The following is a 14,623-nucleotide window of genomic DNA, read 5'->3' on the forward strand; positions in this document are numbered from 1 at the left end:
TCGTCAGCATGGTAGCTGGGGTGCGAAGGTTTAACCCTCCTCTCCCCATAGGCTGTTATGCCCACAAATATCACCCCTTTATTTCTGACCCTGCCCCATATACCCACACACCAAAGAGCATGTGATCAGGATTAAATGTACATAACAATGCAAAGCAGTCTGTTTTTTCCAACAGTCTGTTTAGTTTGGTGAAAAAGGTCACATCCACACCATACATTTAAAGCACACTACTTCCCCAAGAATCCTGAGAACTGTAGTTTGTTGAGGGTGCTGGGAACTGTAGCTCTGAGCGGCAAACCACAGTTCCCAGGATTCTTCAGAGGAAGCCATTGTTGCTACAATGCACAATGTAGCAACATGACAACACTATATTTAAAGGTAAAGGTAAAGGTACCCCTGACTGTTAGGTCCAGTCGCGGATGACTCTGGGGTTGCGGCACTCATCTCGCTCTATAGACTGAGAAGCTGGCGTTTGTCCGCAGACAGCTTCCAGGTCATGTGGCCAGCATGACTAAGCTGCTTCTGGCGAACCAGAGCAGCGCACGGAAACGCTGTTTACCTTCCCACAGGAGCAGTAACTATTTATCTACTTGCACTTCGACGTGCTTTCGAACTGCTAGGTTGGCAGGAGCTAGGACTGAGCAATGGGAGCTCACCCCGTCGCAGGGATTTGAACTGCCCTAGGCTCTATGGTTTAGACCACAGCGCCACCCGCATCCCAACACTATATTTAGACGGACTTAATTGGAAGGACCGCTCCCAAGGGCTTTATATGTCTCCTAATTTGGATTTTCAAACAGTTTGCTGACTGTGTGGGCTTTTTTGGATTTCTTGTTTGCCAACTCGTCCCATTGTAAGACAGCCCCCAGTCCTGCCCCAAATTCCCACCCCCATCAGGAAAGGTCAATTTCTTTCTCCTTGGGGACCGCTTTATTCTCCTCTGTGTATTTTGCCACATGACCTTCGATCTCTTCAGGATCCATATTAAAGTCAGCTCAACCTTCTCAGTAATGGGACACATGTGCTGAGGCACAGACAGCACATGATGACATGGAACAGTGCATGTTATTGACTTTTCTCAGACACCCCACTACCACCACTGCTCAAAAGAATTTCACTTGTCTTACAAGTGACATTGAGAGTCAAGTTTTTGCCACACCTTCGTAGGCCTAACCTTTGTGGGCCACCACAACTCCAGAGCTGAGTTACCGTTTTCCAAGTATTTCTGGTAAGAGGAGTTCCTCCAGACACTTTCCAGAACCGCTCTGCCTGAAGAGGCTGTTTGCTACATACTCCTAGGCAGAAAGGAACAGAAGCCAATTAAAATGCCAGCCATTCCACCAGAGGATCCATATTAAAGTCAGCTCAACCTTCTCCACCAGAGGTTTGGGAAGATTTGTCACTCCCCAGCAATTCTCTTTCTTATTCCCATGAGTCTAGGTTGAATGTAACAGGGGTCTACCTGCAAAGAGAAGGGCTGAGCAAAATCAACCCGGACACAGCCCAGTCCTCCACAAGCAGCTCTGCAGATGGTCCACAGGGATGTCCAGAGGCTGAGGGTCTGGGTGGGGCTCTGGGAAAACAGAACAAGTGTTAAAAATATTAATTCAGACTTGGTTAACATATGCAGAAGAAGAAGAAGAATTTGGATTTGATATCCCGCTTTATCACTACCCGAAGGAGTCTCCAAGCGGCTAACATTCTCCTTTCCCTTCCTCCCCCACAACAAACACTGTGAGGTGAGTGGGGCTGAGAGACTTCAGAGAAGTGTGACTGGCCCAAGGTCACCCAGCAGCTGCATGTGGAGAAGCGGAGACGCGAACCCGGTTCACCAGATTACGAGTCTACCGCTCTTAACCACTACACCACACTGGCTCTCAGAATCCTAATGCAGCAGAATCCTAAAGGAGTAGAATTCTGTGTGAACCTTCAGGTGTGTGATCAATTATTTTTAATACTCCTTAAGTAAAACAAAGACTGTGCAAGTAAAGAGAGAGGTTCCAGACTACAGTGGTACCTCGGGTTACATACGCTTCAGGTTACAGACTCCGCTAACCCAGAAATAGTACCTCGGGTTAAGAACTTTGCTTCAGGATGACAATAGAAATTGTGCTGCGGCAGCGCGGCGGCCCCATTAGCTAAAGTGGTGCTTCAGGTTAAGAACAGTTTCAGGTTAAGAACAGACCACCGGAACGAATTAAATACGTAACCAGAGGTACCACTGTACTTGACTTCCAGATATACTAGTTTTCTACTTGTAGCAATATTATATATATGTCCGTGTGTGTGTGTGTGTGAGAGAGAGAGAGAGAGAGAGACAGAGAGAGACAGAGAAAGAGAGAGAGAGAGAAATCACTCAAAGTGACTTCATGCTGGGTGCCATAGCTATGACAGCTTGTTCCACAGATATATCCAGGGCACCTTCCAGTTCTATTTGGCTGGGTTAATTTCCAATTTTGCTGCCTGAAGATATAGACAAAGTACTTGGAGAAGTATTTAAAGAAGTCCACTCGGAAGATTGTAACAACTATCAGCTCCTCCTCAATATTCCCTTCCTTGGCAGGAGGTAACTGGGTAGCTCCGGGCACTGATGGGGACATTTCATAAAAGTGGCCTCCCGCAGTGACAAGTTGCCCATACTAAGAGAAAGCAGGCAGCTGGGGTTGTAGGCAGGTCTGGAAAAGGAGAGAGATGCAGATATACAAAGGAGAGAGAGAACCATCTCATGGTCTGGTTCACAGGAATGGACAGACATGAAAAGTACCCTTAGAAATAAATGGAGAAATCCAGTACTTTTATGTAGCAGGGATTGAGCACCAGTGACTCCGCACACCTCACCTCCCCTCCCCATCCCCACCCCCATGAATGATGACTGAGCATGGCTCAGTGGGCATGGAATAAAACAGCAAACTCATTCTTCAAGTGCTGATCCTTTTGTAGCCAAAATGGTGCCAAACACACAGAAAGAGGTAAGGGGCAGTATCAGCAGACCTGAAGAAACCCCAGGGCTTGCAATAGTACAAAACAAAAACAAGGAGGACTGAGTATGCTCATTGGTCATGGAATGCCATCTGGCTTACATGCACCCCAAACAGGAGTAGTCCACGTGGAATATTTTACTGCAGGTCCCACTTGTTCGCTGTAAATGATGATGATGATGATGATTATCCTGCGCGTCTGACTGGGTTGCCCCAGCCACTCTCAAGTATGGATTCTCAGCTCCTCCAGACCCAACCACAGCAGTTCTTACCACTTTCCCCCTGTAACCAGAGTCAGGAGCCACATCATAGGAGATTCCAATGGGCACAATCATGATGTCAGGGACAGTGCCTGAATGGAACGCACTGAACACCAAGCTCAGCCACTCCCTGCTGGAGGCAGAGACCTGTGGTGCACCAGCGAAGGCCTCTTCCAGGAAGATCAGAAGTGGTTGTCTACTCCGGAGAACTTCCTCAACATACTGTGGGGGGAGAGAGAAATCCCTGATCTCAAGCACCAAATTAACAGAAACATGTTTACTGATAAATTTTAGTTGATGATGCGTGCCAGAACAAAATCAATTTTTGATGAATATATATTTTAAATATAAATAAAATTCTATTGGCATGCAAAAATTGGACACAAAATTCAGCTGTCTGAGAATACAGTATAAGCTTTCCTGTAAAAAAAAAAAAAAGCCCTTATGCTTGTGAATATATTATTGAAACTGTGTGGGCAACATCTGCCAAAATATCAGATGCTAGAGAGATAGTGCAATAAGATTTCCACTGGGTAGGGGCAGGGTGTCAGGACTCCTCTTCATAGCTCTCCACTCTCCCCCATGACCGGCAAAATCCTAAAAACAGGCAGGATAATAAAAATTGCAGAAGCAATTCTGTGTATTCTTTCAATTTGCATAATTTATAGAGGCTGCAAAGTCCAGGCTGGAGCAGATGAGACTTTTTCACTTGGGGTAATGGTGTAGGGAGACAATGAAAAAGCAGGAGAATGACATCATGCAAGTCTGTTGAATAATAAACTGAGAAATACTCTCTCTCTACTGCAATAACATTTTTCCTACAAGGGCCGACATTGATGCTGAAATGCAGCATGACCTGAGCTCTGCGAGTGCAGCTTTTTCCTGACTGAAGCACAAGGTGTTTGAGAACATTCGCACGGAAACCAAAATGTTTGTTTACAAAGCTATTGTACTACCAACTTTACCGTATGCTTGTGAAACATGGACCACTTACAAACACCATCTCCAACTCCTCAAAAGATTCCATCAACAGTGTCTCCCAAAAATTTTTACATATCACTTGGGAAGACAGGCGAACTAATGCCAGTGTATTGGAGGAAGCAAAGATCACCAATGTTGAAGCAAAGATTCTACAACATCAACTTTGTTGGACTGGTCATGTTGTTCGGATGCCTGATTATCGTCTTCCAAAGCAACTTCTCTATTCCTAACTTAAGAATGGAAAGCGTAATGCCAGTGGACAATAAAAGAGGTTTAAAGACTCTCTCAAGGCAAATCTTGAAAAAAGTAGTATAAACACTGACAACAGGGAAACACTGGCCTGTGAGCGCTCCAATTGGAGATTTACCAAAGGCATCATGGATTTTGAAGCAGCTCAAACTCAGGATGAAAGGGAAGAAGAGTTTGGATTTGATATCCCGCTTTATCACTACCCAAAGCGGCTCACATTCTCCTTTCCCTTCCTCCCCCACAACAAACACTGTGAGGTGAGTGGGGATGAGAGACTTCAGAGAAGTGTGACTGGCCCAAGGTCACCCAGCAGCTGCACCAGATTACGAGTCTACCGCTCTTAACCACTATACCACACTGGGAGAAATGAGCTAAGAGGGAGGCACATTTGGCAAATCCTCAATGTGATCTACTCCTGCCCAGAAACATATGTCCCCACTGTGGCAGGATGTGCAGATCCAGAAATGGCCTCCACAGTCACTTACAGACACACTGTTAAGATCATGTTCATGGAAGACATGGCTTTGGCTACGAGTGATTGCCAAAGAAGAAAAATTTAAGAGCTACTAAAAACACACAACAAACTGGCAGAAGGTTCAGCCTGACAATAGAACGCCCCCTGCATGACTTAAACATAGTGACAGCCACTGCAACAGCTAAATCTCCAGTATACTTCCAATTATTAGCAGCTGGGACAAGCATCAGGACAGAGCTCTCTCTATCTTGCTCTGCTTGTGAGCTTCTTGAGGGCATCTCAAGCAGTGCTTTTCAGTCAGAGTGTGCCAGAGCAGTTTCAGCACCTCTCAGGTGGGCGCCATTGTTGGCCAGTGCTCCCCACACACACTTTTTGCCTCTACCTACTTCTAAGAAGCCCAAAATGAACATTTCAAGTCAAAACGGAAGATGTGAGTGAGCATGTGTGAGTCCACACTTTTTCTTAAAGAACTACGACTCCACCTAGCTCCTAGCCACTCCTAGCCTCCCACGTGGGCTTTGAGCTTTCCAGCCAGGCCTCTACCATTGCAGCCACGGGCATCTGCATGAAGGCCCTCCCAAGATGCCCTAATCATCCACCTGAATCTAAGAGAGGGAGGGAGGCGGGGGCGCATTTCTTTGTCTTGCACCAGAACCAGGGGCACCAGCATCTGCTCTGGGCTGTAGCAAGTTGCCTAGTGACTTGCTGTAACAACTGCATGGTGTGTTTCAGCACCTATTTTTCTTGAAAAAAGCACTGACCTCAACACTCACCATTTGGAGATGAGCCCTCAATTAGATGGGTCATCTGCCTGACCCTATGCTCCAACCACTTTACAAGTAAGTCTTCATGCCAAGCAAATAGGAAAAACACCCATTTCAAAAACATCAAAGCAGTTCAGAGCCCATGACATGAACACACAATCCAGGGGTTCAGCTGATACACCATTAATGAAACAGATGAGCCTGTTGCCACATGGAAGTGCCAACATCCACATGGCTCCGGGGCGAATGAAACTGCAGTAGAAGATAGGCTGTGCAATGGGGTTGGGGCTGCTGGGGCTGCTGTGAGTGGGAAGCGATGTTTGTGCTTTCCCCAAAGGTGTCTGGCAGAGGAGGAAATTATAACGACAATTTGCAAATGCAATTGTCACTTTCTGGCTGAGGAAGCAAGCTGTGCAGGTTTTTAAACCTGCTTCCCCACTGAACGAAAAGATCAAATTGTCTTTTGTGCTTTTCTGAAGAGACCATGCATGAATATCACTAGTCTCTTAGACACTAAAGGCTATTCTGTGTTCCCTCACCAGGAAAACATGAGCAAAGAAAAATTGACTGCCCCCCCCACCCACAGCAGAGATTCAGATTCTCCAAGTCTCATTTCAGCTCTAACGAAGCATAATACTGTAGCTAGATACATCATTTGAAGAAGAAGAATATTTATTTGTATCAGCCACTAGCCATAGCCATAGCCATAGCCATAGCCATAGCCATAAAATAAAATAAAATAAAATAAAATGTACTGAAGATAGAGGTAAAAACTTAACTATACAAAATACATTCTGGAGGCTTCCATCAATAATCAAATAATAGATCTTATTCTAATTGCCCCTGCTAAAAAAATTGCAGTTTTTACTGTCATCTGAATATCTTGATCTGCTAGACGAAAGCACACAGTAACAATGGTTGAGCGACCTGGTATGAGTAGTAGTAGAGGGGTAATAACCTCACTCTTCAAATCTTTATAAACAGTGCAAGCTAATACTGCCATCTTCACAGGGACACAACCATTTTTCCAGTGGATTTTTTTGAAATTGACCCTCAAGTACAGCTGAAGGCACTATATTTAATCTTCTTGCATAAGTGAAAGCGCATCTGTATTTTGGAATTGTTAAATTTTCCAAATAGGGTGCCAATGTGTCAAAATGACTAGGTGGAAAATAATCATACCATGGACAAAATTTCCTTCTTGTGGCCAAATTATTCTGTCACTCAAATTATTCTGTCACCTGTCTAATTAAATTATTTGCTTTACTGAAGCCCAGTGTTAATAACTGTTGTGGTTATAAACCAGAAAATTAAAGCTTTCGGTTGATCATTTTAGTCCAAGTGCTCTCAGGACAATCTTGAGATACTAAGGGTAGTAGATTGTTGGGGTTTAAATTTAGCCGAAGACAATAATTGAATGTCCTAACCTACACCAAATCTGTAATTCCACAGAGAGAAGATTAGCCTCCAAGAGCAATGAAACATTTGGAAAACAGGATGGAACAGGAAAAGATTGCCTTAGGAACTTAGATTGAACAGCTTCTGTAGTTCCAAGGTCTATCCAAATCTGAGCCCCATATAATAACTGTGCTAGGGGTTTAGCTTTAAAAACTCCAAGTGCTGATGGTATGAGATTGCCACCTTTTGTATGGAAGAAGTGTGTCAGAATTTTGGTGCTTTGAGACGCTTTTTCCTTTGCATATTTCTGATGTGCTCCCTATGACCCTGTTGACTGAAAAATAAGGCGGAGGTATTTAAAGACTTTAACTTGTTTGATTAACTGATTATCCATATACCATCTATGGGCCCTATAGTTTCTTGAAAACACCATGACTTCAGTTTTCTTGTAATTCCCAGCCAGCTGTCCTCTTTGGCAGTAGCCTGAGAATGCCCTCATCAATCTTCTTAGGCCCACTTTTGTTTAAGATAGAAGTACTGCATCATCTGCACATAATAAAACAGAGATGGCTTTTGTGGCCAATTTAGGGGCACGATACTCTGAGGATGTTAAACTCTGGACAATATCATTTATATATAAATTAAACAGTGCGGGAGCTAGGATACAACCTTGCTTAACTCCCTTTGTCACTGGTATGGATTCTGTGAGCATTTGTAGAGCAGTGCACTATCAGAACAGTGTTTTTATATAGACATTTAATCAAGAACAATAATCTTTTAACTATACTGTAAGAGTTCAACTTAACCCATGGTCTTACTTGAGAGACTGAATTGAATGCAGTTTTCAGATCAATGAAAGCTGCATATAGCACACCACCTGGTTTCTTAACATATCTATAAAATGGGCAAGTACAAAGCAATGGTCTACAGCGGATCTGCCTTGTCTAAATCCTGCTTGCTCTTCGGCAAGAATAGCTTCATCAGTTATCCAATCAATTAGCTTATTATAAAAATGCTTTGCATATAATTTTCTAATTACAGGTAGCAAACTAATTAGTCTAAAATTAGCCGGATCAGATGTAAGGCCCTTTTTGAATATAGAGATGGCTACTGCTGTGGCCCAAAACTTCAGGAAATAACCTGGGTGCCAAGCACATTTTTCTGCTTTCTGTTTCTTCCGTCTTAGCAAAAGTTTCTACTTGTCTGAGGGAAACATATTCATTAATTAAGAGGGGTAAATTGGAGTTCCTATATTTGCGGTAAACTCTCTTCAGCTGGCTTTTAGCCTGCTTGCACTCTTTGTCAAACCAGCTGGAAGTTCTGATTGATCTTCTTGAGCCACTGTTCTTGATCTCAGTTCTCAAGTGATCTTGCCACCTGTCAGTCAAGATCTTAAACAAATTCATAACCTCAGCAGCAGAGGTAGCTGAGATGATAGCAGTATGAATAGTCCTTAAATCATCTGCATGAAGAAGGTGTCAGTGCTAGATTGAGTACTGGTGTCCATTAATTCTATTGCCTGCAGTTACACCTAAGTTTGCATTAGAGATGAATTGAGTTTTGGGGAAAGAATTGTTAAATACTGGGCCTACTAGTACCATTGTTAGAGGTAAATGAACGCTTTCAATATTATGGCCCACCTCTAACTCCATGACAAACTTATATGCAAATCGTGAGATCAGATCGCAATATAATCTATCACACTATCTCCATGCTTTGCAAAGTGGGTATATTCCCCAGGCTGATCTCCCTCTATCATACTGTTTAATATTAGCAAGTCCTTCCACCTTACAACTTGGGCTAAATAAAGCCCTGAATAATTACATCTATGATCTTTAGACAAACAGGAGGTACCTCTGGCTAAGTAAATATCTGGTTTCAAACTCTGTTTGTAATGGGTGTACAAATTTACATTGTTGGCTCCGATACGTGCATTAAAATCTCCTGCAATGATAAACACTGCAGTAGGATATAGGGATTCTATATAATTCTCTAGTTCTGTCCAGATAGTATTTACAGTAGATTTTTTTTTTTTTAACAAGGTGGTATGTAGACGTTAATCAGCATTAAACATACTTTCAAAACTATAACCAAAACAGCAGTTGCAAACGGTTTGCATGGAATCATGGCTGTTGTAGTTGCATTCAACTTTGTGGAGATGAAACATGCTAGACCCAGTGGCGGAGCTTCATGCTTCAGCACGGGGGGCGGAGAGCAGGCGGCGGCGGGGCTGGCGCACGTCCTGGGGGTGCATGCCCAGTGCAGGTGGGGGGGCAGCCACGATGGCACCCTGGGGATCATGCTGGGGGGGGTGCGCTCCTCCCGCACTCCTCTTCCTCCACCAGTGGCTAGACCCTCACTGGCCCTACCACCTTTTGTTGAGGGAGTGGCTGTCAATGAGTGATATTTGTATCCGTTAAGCATTACAGAGTCATTGTGCCTTGCTTCTTGTAGCTGAATAATATCAAATTACTCAAAATAGTTCCTCAGCTTTTATTATTCTGCTTTGAATGCCAACCAGCTATGTTCCATGACATCAGTTTTAGCCCGAATTCCTTTAAAGCTCTGTGCTGTCGCTTCCCAATTTCGTCTAAAAAAACGCTTCCAATCAGTGGGAACTCATTCAACAGTATTAGTATCCTTTCTGATTCTCAAGAGAGGACTACCTATTCCATTTGGAGCTAACTTCTGATAGCTCAGCTACAGCATCAGGATTGTGCCCCCCCATATCATATTCCTGGGGGGGGGGAGGGTGAGTTTGCAGCTCTGCATCTATACACTTCAAAGTTCCTCCAGTAGTCCTCTTTTTAACTATACATTTTGGAGAAACAGCTTGTGGGGAAAAATGGGTTTTCATCAGGCATTTAGGAGAAGAAAAAGTAAGATCAATAGAGTTATGATGCTCTGGTTTCAGAACAGAAACTATTTAACCATAGCAATTAAAAAAGCCTACAAATTGAAGGCACAAAGAGTTCTAAGACAGCACAATTTGCTTGAGTGAGGCCCCCAAATCTGACTATAATGAAAACTAAATTCTGCAAGGTCACTGTAGGCAGATGGAATTAAACCATTCTACAAATCATTAAATATTTGACCTAAGATGTAATATTCAGCACATACCAACATTTTAATGGATCCACTCAACCCACATCCTTACAAAGCCAGCATAGTTGTGTGAATTGACTGGCTACACCCTAGCTACATTTCAGCCAGGCTCTTAATGGCCTAGGCCACACAGGATACAGGAACCTGTGTAATATTCCCACACATGCCTGGTCACATTTAAAATAAACTTAACCACATGCCCATTCATTTGTAATGCTAGCATTACAACAGCATGCTCACGCACGCACATACGGACCACTGATTGCAGACATTCCAACAGTAACAAGCGAATGGGCCAGGACATGCATTAAGCGCTTTCCATGTGTCAGTCCTACTTGAACGAGGGCTTCCTGCATGGGTGCATTCTGCCTTAACCACTGAAAATTCTAGAGCTCCCTCAGAGACAAGCGGAGAAGGCTGGAGAGCATCCTAGGGAAATAGAGAAGCAGAACCACTGGCCGCCTTTCTCTGCTTTAGCAGCTCACTGTCCCAGCTCCAACCCCTAGGGACAATTGGCTGCTAAAGGAGAAATAAGCAGAGATAAACCTCCAGCTTTCTCTGCCTGTCTCTGGGGAAGATTCAGAATACTGAACCATCAGAACCCGCCTTAGGACTAAATTAGATCTGATCATGGATCTTCCATGTCACACTTCCTTTAGTTAAATGCAACCATTAAGTGAGGGCTTTAAACCTCCCCCCCCCCATACACATACCATTTCCCACCCCCATTTAAATGACCCCTTCCAAGTTGAACTTAGCTTCAGGGAGGAGCGAAAGGGGTTATTCTCTCCTCTGCCCCAACTCCAGCTAATATCAGCACCAGAAGGAAGCACTGAAACCCAGGGAACCTGCACACTTTGTGTATGTGTGTTAAACCCACACACTCACTGAGGAAGGAAGGCACTGCCCCAGAGACAGCATGCTTCACCTGTACACACAAAGGTGAGGCTGAGATGCTCAACAAACATCTAACTGGTCCCCAACTCCCTCCCGAATATCTGCCATAAGCACCCTGACTGCCCATCTTGTAAGCGCTCAACATACTACCCGACGTTCACACCTACTGTTCCATGTTACCCTCCAGTAGCTGGGTCCCTCTGGGCCGCAAATTAGCCACCCTTCACATCACCCAAAATAAAGATGGGATGCATTGTGCTACTTTGGCCTTCCAGCAAGCATATTGAAGACTCGGTGTAATTCTGGCACTTATGTGGAAAATGTAGCTTGCTAGGCTAGTTAGCTAGTTTCCTCTGTGCTTTTATTTTGTCTTGTACTCTGTGTATTTCTCTCACTCAGCCTTCCTTCCTCATTTATTAAAAACCAAGCCTTTTGTAACTCATACCCTGGAGATTGGCTGATTACTTTGGAACACCCTAAGGAATGTCTCCCAATACTACATGTCCACAACAAGGTTTTGGCATATAGGGACTCAAGGAAGAACGAGCTGAACATTTCTTGATATGGAGTGTCAACTAGCAGTTTTCCAGTTCCCAGGTTAAAATCCCTGAACTCTCTAAGCAGCTATTCAAGCAAAGAGAAGGATACCAGGAGATCCACACTAGCATCTCCTACATCACATTTAGCTTACCTCATATAATAATAATACTAATAGTTGTTGTAGCTGTTATTATTTAAATGCCACCCACCTGACTGGGTTGCCTCAGCCATACATGCCCACTTTTGATGTGGCAATATGTAGCCAAGCCTCAAAGCCAGAATGTGAGGAAACATCATCTGGTCATTCACAAGATGAAATGCTGTTGTGGAGCCCATGAGAAAGTCAATGCAATATGACAAATTGTCACATTAAGTGGCTGTTGGTCAAGTGTTCTTCAAAACTCTCAGCCAAGTCTCTTCTTCCTCCTCCTCCTCCTCCCCTCAGCACCAACGCCCACCCCCAGTGCTCACAGCCCATAGCAATCAGAACTTCCCTTGCTTCCAAAAATCAAACACTAAACTTACTGAAGCCAAAACAGCTCTGGAGAGGACTCCTTGCTCACTGTCCCGGGCCTGTTCCACCCCTTGAGGCAGGAACACCCCTCCTAGGAGCGCCAGCAGGGTTCTGTACAAAGAGGAGCAAGAGCAGGGCTGGTTTATTAAGAGCCTGGGTCCTCCACGCATCCTACTGTGTAGGAACAGGATTTGGTCTGTGGGATGCAACTTAGGATGTTTAGGGAAGTTTTTAATGTCTTATATTTTATCGTAGTGTTGTTGTTGTTATCGTCGTCATCGTCATCATCATTAATTCTTTTGGGAGCCGCCCAGAGTGGCTAGGGAAACCCAGACAGATGGGTGGGGTATAAATCATAAATTGTTATTATGATCCTGTCAGCCACAGTTATCTTCTTCTTTTCTTTTTTTAAAAGAATGCAAACAAAATTCTAGCTGTGGAAATAAGCTTTGGTCACATCTACATTCAAAGCACTTTTTTTTTTACCACTTTCCCCATCCTGGGAACCATAGTTTAAGTATGCTGAGAGCTGTCAGGAGAAGCCCCCCAGCACCATTAATAAACCGCAGTTCCTCGCACTCTTTAGGGGAAGCCATGATTGTTAATGTGGTATAAGGGGGCTTCAAATGTATGGTGAGGATGTGACCTGAAAAATATGGCAGCAAGGAGGTCTTCCAGCAGCTTTAATACTCTGCATGATGAAGAAAAATATGTGTGAAAATAAGAACATGTATATGTTTTAAATAAGTTTGCAGGGCCTTTTTAGAGAAACAGAATAAAGCATCTCTTTATGCAGATTTTTTCAATTTTTTAATGTTATTAATAGATTCGTGATGGGGTGGGGAGATGCAAAGGTCTGGGTGGAAAGAATCATACCCAAATCTATCCAGCTGGAAAACTTAATTCCGCAAGTTCATTGTGGGCAGAACAAATTATGCAAATTCAACAAATTATTAAAATATTGTTATTTCATTTAATAAGACTTAAGAAATCTGATTTATTAGACCCAAACGGCACTCAGCATCAGCAGAAGTGGTAAAAGCTTTTTCAAGACAGAACCACCCACACTAATTGCAAAACTGAGAACAAGTGGAAGGGAAACTTCCATAAGAAATCAAACTGAGGGGCTGGGAAAGGGGAGATAATCAGAAGTGGCAAAGGCCTCACTCACAAACACTACCAGTGTCAGACTCTTCAAACCTTTCTTCACCCCCCTGATGCCACTTGTTGCCGCCGCCATGGCTTGCTGGGGATGATGGGAGTTGTAGTACAAAACAGATGGAGGGCACTAGGCTGGCAACTATACAATTGCAGCCTTGAAAGCCAAGCCTCTGTAGCTGCATGGGGGAAACTGCACTGAGGGGGCAGTTGGGCTCCTTTCTGGGTTAAACCTCAGGGTGAGGTGGCGAAGCAGACTCTCTCCCTCCATTCTCCCACCATGGACTTTTCTTTTCTTAACAGAGTATCTCTCCCTCTCTCTCTCCACCACCTAAACTCTTTCTGGAAGGGAGCCCTGTCAGATGGCAACAAAGGCAGGAGGCCACCTGGGTGAAGAGGAAAGGGAAATTGCCTTTCCAGACCAAGAGGGAGTTTGTGTTTCGAGCATAACAACGTATTGGTCAGATTCAGAAACTGCCTTTATTGGGAAAATATTGGAGTTCAATACTCAATACCTTGTGGGTTCAGCCTGGAATGGCCAAATAGAAACTAGACGACAATTATCAGGGCGCGTTTTTAGGCATTGCAATGCTGATGCAACACAACCTCAACCAGCAAGTAGCTGAGGGGTGGCACCCAAATATGAGGAAAAGCACAAGCAAGCAAATGGAAGCAAAGGGGCAGCTATGTCCATCTATGGCAATACTTGCTTCGACTAGTTTATAGTAGTTTAAGCACAAGGCATAGAAATTTTGGGCTGATCCACACTTCCTCTTGTCCTGCTGCTTTTCCCCAGGAAAAACCGCTCTTTAGTGCTCAGAGCAAAAGGGCAACTCAGGTTTTCCACGGACTGCCATTTGTTCCGACCTATCGCTAAGAAGTGGGTTTTCCCCTGGAAAGGAGCAGGGCATGCTTTCTAGGCACATCCAGGGGTGTAGGAAGGGGAGTGCGGTCTGCCCCAGGTATCATCCTTGAGGGGGGTGACAAAATGGCCCGCTGCTGGGGGCAGCATTTACCGTGGGGCCTGGCCCGCAGCGTGCCAGAGCCACACGTCTCTTCTAGGAGTTTGCAGGCTTCCCCAACCTGTTGCCTCCTCCCAGGAGTTGGATTATGACTTCCCAGGTGGAGGACACCAGGATGGCAAAGGCTGGTGTCGTTTTTTCAGGATTCAAAACAATTCAAATATATAACACCAATAACCCTAACAACCATCCTGAAATATGTATTTCAAGTCAGGGGCTGAGAGAGAGAGTGGAGGGCTTAGCAAATGGCATATTGGAATGAAACTAAATCCAAATACCCTC

The 14,623-nt window shown here is 44.2% G+C and overlaps 1 protein-coding gene across 17 annotated transcripts in view; it reads right to left on the reverse strand.

Moving 5' to 3' along the window:
- GPAT2 (glycerol-3-phosphate acyltransferase 2, mitochondrial) overlaps positions 1 to 14,623 on the reverse strand; it is an 87,553-nt gene that overhangs the window by 19,178 nt on the left and 53,752 nt on the right. For 10 of the 17 annotated variants that reach the window (XM_083629368.1, XM_083629372.1, XM_083629365.1 and 7 more), the window contains 4 exons: positions 12,173 to 12,272; positions 3,251 to 3,460; positions 1,463 to 1,573; positions 1,210 to 1,295 (listed from right to left, as the gene is read on the reverse strand). In XM_083629368.1, the coding sequence (XP_083485494.1) occupies positions 1,210 to 1,295; positions 1,463 to 1,573; positions 3,251 to 3,460; positions 12,173 to 12,272 (507 nt within the window). The remainder of the gene's footprint in view (positions 1 to 1,209; positions 1,296 to 1,462; positions 1,574 to 3,250; positions 3,461 to 12,172; positions 12,273 to 14,623) is intronic. The other 7 variants (XM_083629362.1, XM_083629359.1, XM_083629364.1 and 4 more) reach the window with 1 other exon arrangement.

Source organism: Podarcis filfolensis (assembly GCF_964270895.1).
Source record: "Podarcis filfolensis genome assembly, chromosome: 8".
NCBI lineage: Eukaryota > Metazoa > Chordata > Lepidosauria > Squamata > Lacertidae > Podarcis > Podarcis filfolensis.